Here is an 8,908-nt window from a genome sequence, read left to right as displayed (position 1 = left end):
ATACCACCCCTTCCTATAACCTTTCACCCCTACAGCCCCCTCGCTCAATACCATACACCGGCACGTTGCACCCCTACCCCCTCTCATGCTTATCCACCGTGGAGAGTTTTCTTACCCCCTCACAATCCGATCAATCCTGCTTTTGTTACCCCTCCAGTCAGGAACTAGTTCCTCATTAAATATTGATAATGATTGGAGAATGGGGCAGGGGAGGAAACAACATCGGGCAATAGGAGAAACTATCGACCCCCGCGTGGCGCATCGAACAGTCGATATAACAAATAAAAGTACGGCCTTTGATATCAGAAGTCTAATTCGCCGGTTGCTACGGAAGGAATATATGCATGTATTCTTCAATTAGGAATGTGTGTAAAATCCAACCTAATCGGATATGCAATTAGAGCTTCACTTGTAAGATGAGAGGATATTAGTGAATTACCATGGCAACGAGAAGTCCGATGGAAGGAAGGTAAAGATTAATTGTATGCGAAGGGGTAATATCTTTATTATCGAATGCTGATGTGCGGGGCGCCGGTTGGGTAAGCGGGTGTATGGTTGAATCCCGGTAGACTCTGGCAGGCCAGTCCATGGAACATCTTAACACAGAAAACATGGAAAGAATGCAAAAATCAAGTGAAAAAATAGAAACAGGAGTGATATAACATAAATAAATCTGCGAGTAGAGTAACGTTGTAGTTTTTTTTTTTACCACTTCAATACTTTGGAAGCTATACTCTTTATCAACTTCATTATTATCATTTAACCTTATGAATTCTCATTGTCATTTTTTCTTTAATTACTCGGAGATTTATGTCTGTCATGCTATGCCATGCACGGTAGAATTATAACTTCAACTAAATTTTAGGCTTGGTTTGTCGAACGGAACCAATCATAATGCCATGCTTGAAGAACAAGACACAACTTTTTGAACTAAAAATTCGATGGTCGGGTTGTCGTAAAACACACTACGGAAGAAAATGACTAGTTCATGTTATAAAGCTATACATAGCAATACAACAAAAACAATGAAAAATTAATTACTTTATAAAAATATACTTTAATGAAACTAAAGTGTCTAGGTTCACAAAGGAAATAAAAAAGCAGAATTGCATCCGAATTTCTTTTGTTTTTCTCAACTAATGGCGAGTTTTTAGAAGGGAAAACAAACATCAATTATGAAACTCAAATGTTATTTGTAATTTTAGAACGACTATTATCTGCTTGCTCATCCACTAAGTTTAGATAAGCGTCGAATATATTTGAGTAGCTTCAATAAGGTCAATTTCTGATTGCATTGTAATTGATAGTCCATTCTGTGTAATTATCTCGAGCATTGGGTATTTCACCATCTTTTTTTAATCAAAAGAAATGTAAATTTTAAGGGAAATAATTTTTATTTGAAAATGAAAACAATATTCACAGTCTGCCTTGTCGTCCGTAAACTCAGGCGGATTCATTGCATAAATTGATGATAAATAATCTATCTCCTTACATAATAATCATGATAATAACCATAACTACACTGTGTACATAGTCAGTTGATAGCTATTTATCTTATCGGAGTGTTTTTCGTTTAAATAAATGCAGTTGGGACTTAAACAGTTGAGTGTCTGACGATTTGTATGTTGAATAATTTGACGATGCTCACTAAACATGCTTACTGTGCAATTCAACTTGTGAAAATGATTCGTATAAAATGAATGAGGGTATACCTTTTATGATTGAGTATTTATCTAAGATATGACAGCATAAATAACAAATATATTTATAAAGAAATCAAGAAAGATACAACGATGCAGACCAATGAAATTATTTACATGGCATTTAAGATTAAGTAGACGAACATTTTATTAATCAAAACTCAAACGTATCAAAGGAGATGTGCAAAAGTTTACCATTCTTTTTAGGGATTTTGTATTCTAAAAGTATTTTCCTGTCGTAATTCGTTGATTTTTAAAATTCATTTCAATTTATTTAAACTCCTTTGTGTTTATTTACGATTGAAACTCTTGTTTTCAGTTATAATCATGAGTTATTATATTTATTGACTTGGGAATAAAAATCGAAATGAGAATTGTTTGTATTACATGTATTATATTTCGTGTAAGCCGTTTTAAACATTAATAAATTAGATGCTTATGAAATGATACAGAAATAAAATGGTTTTCGATATGACGTGGGCAAAACTGAAAATTCATAGCATGCATAATGAAACGTGTTAAAGTGCAGCTAGAGGAAGAGTAAAACGCGTTTTAAGAAATTTGAAACATACCATCATGACAAAATGGAGAATAAAATTCGCACAAAGACTTCGCATACATGGATGGAATCTGGCTCTATCTCCATCTTTTTTTTCTGAAATGCCCTGTTATTAAGTTTCATTTTCATTTCATTTCATTCCATTTCATTTCATTTCATTTTAAGTAAACATTTATTTTCTTCAAAATTACACTTTTGTATAAAGTCATGCTGATAAAAAAAGCCAAAAAATGGATATGAAAACAGTATTTATATCATACACAGAAGTATGCGTAAATATAACTAAGCAAACATAGACTAAAAGCGCTGGCCTGGAGATGGGGGGAGGGGGCGAAGAAAAATCACGACCAAGAAAAAAGGGGTAAATGAAAGAAAAGGAAAGGAAAAGGGTGAAATATGATAGGCCCTATTATTTTCTGAATGTCATGTCAAAATCTATCACAAAATTCACTTCTTGTATTGAAAAAGTCAAAATCTCTTTAGAAACATTGACTCGTACGCCATTTATTTGATACTGTACTTGTTCTCAATCGCCGTTGCTATAACAATAAATATCTATTTCACTTTGATGTTTTTTGTTAGACTGAGAACGGAGATATGTAACTCTGAGGTTGCGAGAAATAACCGCTATTGATTTCAGAAGAGGAATGCTTTGTCAGATTGTCATCTTAAATAAAAAATATCTATTTTTGTTACTTTTGACAATCTTGAATAAAATCTTAAACAAAAATAGTTCTTTTTGTTCCACCCTTGACAATCATCCGTCAATCTGTGCTTCTGAAATATTATATTGTTCGTCGCCTAGCAAAGATCAATTATTTGCATGCGTCTTGCGCACCCGTGTTCGCGAATACGTGTTTTATGTGAATATCAATTAAAACATTAGTAGTAGTAGTAGTAGTATAGTAATAATAGAAGTATTATTATCATTATTATTAGTAGTAGTAGTAGAAGTAGTAGTAGTAGTAGTAGAAGTAGCAGCAGCAGCAGCAGCAGCAGCAGCAGCAGCAGCAGCAGCAGCAGTAGTAGTAGTAGTAGTAGTAGTAGTAGTAGTAGTAGTCATGCATGTGTAGCAGTAGTAGTAGTAGTAGTAGTAGTGGTAGTAGTCATGCATGTGTAGCAGTAGTAGTAGTAGTAGTAGTAGTAGTAGTAGTAGTAGTAGTATGTTCCATTTGTATAGCGCAACAACTATAATTGCATATACAGTACTCTACTGCGTTTGATACTTGGTATCATATTATTACCCCGGCTGCGGTAGTAGTATAGTAATATCATTGCTATTATTATAACTAATGTTATTATTATCATTATTATTATTATTATTAGTAGTAGTAGTAGTAGTATTGTTATTATAATTTTTATCATTATTACTATTATTTCCCTTGTCCACAACTTGGTGTTCTGTTGGTATATTAAACAGCAACCGGACTTCTTCCAGAAATCTAGGGTTATTGTTCTATATTCTATCAAATGGGTCCTATTCTCATTGTTCACTTCTCTTTCTAATTCAAGACCTTCCGAAGGATATGAGCTGTTCCAAGCAAGCTTGCCTTCTGTATCGTTTCAAAGGACACCTCGACTCCTAGAATTATTACTATTATTATTATTATCATCATTATTGCATTTATTGTTATTATCATTATTATTATTATTAGTAGTATTAGTATTATAATCATTATTGTTATTATGATTATTATTATTATTATCAGCATCATCATCATCATGGCATGATTGTTATCATTATTATCATTACTATAATTATCATCATTATCATCATTTGTATCACCATCATTATCATAATATCATCATTTAAATCCTTTGGAGTGATAACAGAAAACCATTTGATAACCTGACAAAATATTATGTAAATGTAATTGATAGTGCTTGCAAGGTGTAATTAAGCAAAACCTTGTCACATCTTCTCTCCTTTTTTGACTTTCAGCTATCAAGAGGATCTTACTCGACAATGGAAGCAGATAGCAGAACGTCCGGATCACTCACGGACCCATAATCCTCCCCTCCCAGACCCCAATGATATGCAGACGGGGGCATTCCTTCAGCTCTTCACGAATAGTGTCAACACTGCACTGCATAAGCAACACTGTACATGCAAAGGGAAGAGCTATGACTCCAAGGAACTCTTTGCCAAGAGCAACCCCGGCTTGTTTGGTCCTAACGGTCAGTTGAAGGTGACCAACGCAAAGAAGCCTGGTCCCTTGCGACAGAATGTTGAGGTGAAGCTCCCACCGGTTGCAACGTCAAAGGCATCGGAGGACATCATCAAGGAAGCAACAAGAGACCTGAAGCACCAGCTTAAAAAGCATGTAAGCGATACCGGAAGTGTCCAGGTGTCCCCAAGGTTCTGTAAACCTTTGGGAGATTCGGGTCTGGTTGAACTAACGGAAGAGCTCCGACTTCCTCACATTATGGAGATTCGTGATCGGACAGGCAACAATTGGAAAATCATCCAGGACGCTTCGAATAAGTCTAGACAACGGCTAAAGGAAAGTCGAATAGGGCCTGACTGGAAGTCCTATCCTGCAATATCTACGCAAAAGCTGCAACTACTCAACGATCCAATAAATTCCCCTAGGGAAAAAGGTCTCGCGTTTCCAAATACAAGTCAAGGTCAAGGAATCGATTCGAATGCTATTGATGCAGTCTTAAGACAGAATACACCTATATTACAGGTTCGAGTGCCAGTTCTTGATGACTACTCTGAAGACGGCTTCGATGACCAATGTATCACCCTGCCGGACCTGCGACCGCGTTGTCAACAGGCTTTGACCCACACCTGTACATCGGAGGCTGCAACCCCAAAGGATGTACCTGATGAGATGACAAGAAAGATTCTTCTCGGAAGATGGGCTGCCTCGGTCCGTACTGGTAAGATGACCTACAGTGAGTACCTTCGGAAGGTTTCGCTCATGTCCATGCTTCAGAGGTCGGATACGATGAACAGTAAGCAGGACATGTTTCAAAGTCGAAGCCTGGATTGGTCCTCGGCTGCTAGAGAGAAGCGTCCAAGGACTCGAAGCCTTGAGGAGATGTTGGAGGAGGAGCATTTGCCAAAGCGCCTCGAGATTGATGGTGGCCGGAGTCAACTAAATTCAAGAGATAACACTCATATAGGACACAAAGGCAGGGAACGTCCAATCATGACAGGTGTCATCACACCAGGAGACAGCGCGAAAGTCTGCAGTCAACCACTTCCTCCGGAGCTTGAGAGATTGTATACCAGGTCTTCAAGCAGGGTGCCTACACTAGATATTGGACAATCGCTAGATGAGTACCTTCCGACTGATTTCCTTGTTCAGGAACGCCATAAGCTACGCATGCAATATCCGATGTATAATTCCAAGCGAGAGAATGAACGACTGTACGCGTCGAATCAGTTCACGTCCAAATCGTTGCCATCTCAAATATCATTCCATGGAGATGTAGAGAGGCCGATGACGAATGAACCCAGAGAGATCACTTTACAGTCGGATATTGCGCACACCGGCCAACAGAAACGCAAATCAAAACCACGTAGGTTGAACAGTCGCCTTGGCTACAATGCCATTTGTATAACCGGTGGAAGAATCCCGACCAAAGCAAATACCTCGGACGAGATTGAAGCACTTTCGGAACTGCAAAGACAGTACCTAGAGCAACAAACACTCAACGACGTCACACCAGACAACGTTCTACCGCGTTTGTACGCAGTCCCCCACCAACCGCCAACGACGCCCGTGGATGCAACCCTTGCCAGTGTGTCCTTACCCGAGATCCTTGCACAGATGGCGGAAGGAGCGACGGTTTACAGGATAAGCGAAGAAACACTCGATAAAGAGCCAAAGGGAGGTCAAAGAATTCCTGTCCCGACAAAGGCACCTGGAACTTCGGAGCCTAAAAAGAACGTTCAGGGCGAGTCTGTGAATATAGTGACAATCGAAGCGGAAACGAGTTGCCTAAAGGCCAGTTCAAAAGAGGGTATCTGTAAGGATTCTAAAGACAGTGGTAATTCTGGCAGCAACGCTGACGAAGGTCATCCAAAGGAAGAACCTGGGAATGACAAATGTGAAAATGACGCTGCAGAAACGTTTTCTCTTAAGAGTGAACTTCTTGAAGGTAAAAGTGATTACTCTGAATACAAAGAAGGAATCAAGCATGACAATGGAACAGAGACCAACGACAGCAATAACAACAAGATCCGAAAAGATCTTAAGACCTCTATCAAGCAGCTAGAGATTTCCGACGTTAATGGTCTGGAGAGTCAGATGACAACAATCTCTAGTCGTTCTTTGGAAAGGATGATGGCTCGACTGCCATCAAGACATCTCAAGAGTCGGGACAAGCGCTCTAGGAGATCGAGGACCATCGGCACAGCCTCAGGTCTCATGGCCAAGAGATCTCCTATGACCACAAAACACGTGGTCTTTGTCAGTCCTGCCTTTAACCAAAGCAAGGCGTAACCCAGGCTCATATTGTGTTGATAATAGTATGCATAACCTATGGGACGTTGGACAAAACTTGCAATCAAAATCATAGTTCCCAAATCAGTCATAATTGCAATTAAATAGTGAATTTGAAAATTGGTTGCTGATATACTCATTGCAATTGTCGAGTGCTTGGGTTCAAAACAATTGTTTTTTAAAATCATCAGGATTTTGTGTGTGTATGTGCATATTGTCGGCCTTCCTAATTAATTTATTGGTAACGCTATAATCATAGCATGGAGCTATAGCTTCATGATCAGAGGTGCACTCGACTTCAGACCGATGTCACCTATTATTTCAAAACAAATCTTCGGTCGGTTTTGAGTTAGTTTCGTTGGTGTTAATGTTACATGAAATAGAACTTAACGATACGATCAGCTTTGAAAATGAAACAATTGCAACCATTTATGTCAAATGTCTTATTCGCCCCTCGAAATCCCGGATCTAAATTTCATGCATCTATCATAAAAATAATACATGTATAATTATCGCTGAGACATCCATTAAGATTTAAAACAATTTTTTCAAGTAATCTTCAGATCACATCCAACCCTCATCTTGATAATTGTTTTTTTGCATTTTTACTTCATGAACATCCAAGTTTCTTTACATACTTAGGCGGGGAATAATCTCTTGGCATTTTTAAAGCACCATTAATTCTCCGGATAAACATATAAACACGGTATTACTGTCACGGTTATTATTGGTATTATTATCATAATTATCATGATGAGTTATAACAAGTGTATTGGATTTGTCATTGATTGAATTCATGACTCACAACATACATACACATCTATCGCATATTTGAACGTACTGGATTCGTTCTGTCAATCAGCTATATTTAAGTCCCACCAGCAGAGGAGTTGCAACTTTCAACGTCAACATCCAAAATTTAGGGGAATAGATAAAATATTTTGAGGGACTGTATATTCTTGGTAAGGTACACGGATTATCGCAATCTGGGGAATCCCCATTAAAATAATAATTATAATATAATCATTTTGTATACCGCAAACTGCAAATTGACTCTAAGCGGTTAAGAGAAAGGAAATATGAAGTGATAAATAAATAGAAATATGAGGGGAAAAAGAAATAGTAAATGAACCCTTTTCCATATTTTCTCTTAAATTTAGTATGTAATACAAGGCAAGTTTGTAATGTTAACAAAATTTGATATAATTAAATAAAATGAATGAATATATAAATACATGATTTGAATACATGAATATTTAAATAACAAAATGAAATAATAAATAGATAAATAAATAAATACAAAATAAATATATAGATAAATAAATAAATATATAAACAGATAAATAAATGAATGAATGAATAAATGAATGAATAAATGAATGAATGAATTAATAATATGTATTTGGTAAAAGTCTAATGGTACTCCGACCCAATCCTTTCCCACAACCTTTAGTTTAAGGCATTTTATAGACTGAATCTAAGGTATCTGCACTTGACCTTTAAAATCAACTTTGGATCTGGAGTGAGTGTTTTTTTTTCTTTCTTTTTGCAGTTTTTAATTATCACTTTGAGGTACAGCACATTTGACACCAAGTACGATGTAGACAGACGGCCTTACTACCCAACTCCTCTCTTTTCTTCTCCTCGTCAAACATAAATTCCCTTATTATTAAATAACGGCAATAAATTATATTCCTATATATGGATAGTTAATTCATTTTTTTTTTCATCAGTGCACGCTCTTTTGGTGTGAGAATGCCGTATCGGATTTTTTTTAACCTTCAGCCCTTGATAGCGATTCTTTATAAATTTCATAAATGAATTTAACTGTACGATGATGTTCATAAAATCATGCCTCAAAGAGTTTCAAATAGCAAAGATTACGATTTTTTTTAATTTAAAAGATGAAATTTATGGGTTTCATTGGGGCTCAAATCGTATTCAAGGCTATTAAAATGCGCATGCTTCCTACATGTCCTAGATCGGGAAGTGCTTTAAAATCGTCATGACAAATCGCTTTTCCATTTTCCCATTTCTTTAAAAAAAAAATTTTTAAAGAAAATATTTTTTTCTTCTGATCCTAAAAAAAGACCACCATGACTACGGTGTCATTCTCTATTAAAGGGGCGGGGGGGGGGGGGGCTCCCATTGAATTTAAGTTGATCTTGATAGCAATAGAGTTAAACAAAAAC

At 36.8% G+C, this 8,908-nt stretch overlaps 1 protein-coding gene across 1 annotated transcript; it reads left to right on the top strand.

Moving 5' to 3' along the window:
- The first annotated feature begins 210 nt into the window (after positions 1 to 210).
- Positions 211 to 7,974, top strand: LOC135157844 (uncharacterized). The gene is made up of 2 exons (XM_064114891.1): positions 211 to 469; positions 4,202 to 7,974. Exons 1-2 carry the CDS (start codon positions 441 to 443, stop codon positions 6,714 to 6,716), a joined length of 2,544 nt encoding a protein of 847 aa, XP_063970961.1. The 5' UTR covers positions 211 to 440; the 3' UTR covers positions 6,717 to 7,974.
- Positions 7,975 to 8,908: the final 934 nt, after the last annotated feature.

This window comes from Lytechinus pictus, unplaced genomic scaffold (genome assembly GCF_037042905.1).
Source record: "Lytechinus pictus isolate F3 Inbred unplaced genomic scaffold, Lp3.0 scaffold_20, whole genome shotgun sequence".
Classification (NCBI taxonomy): domain Eukaryota; kingdom Metazoa; phylum Echinodermata; class Echinoidea; order Temnopleuroida; family Toxopneustidae; genus Lytechinus; species Lytechinus pictus.
The sequence above is the reverse complement of the archived record's forward strand: the minus strand, read 5'-3'. Positions and strand labels throughout refer to the sequence as shown.

What these genes read in the sequence shown, in the direction of transcription:
- LOC135157844 (XM_064114891.1), top strand. Translation starts at nt 441, where the DNA reads ATGGCAACGAGAAGTCCGATGGAAGGAAG. An exon ending in AGAAGTCCGATGGAAGGAAG is followed by an intron (nt 470 to 4,201) that starts GTAAAGATTAAT and finishes TTTGACTTTCAG; the next exon opens with CTATCAAGAGGATCTTACTC.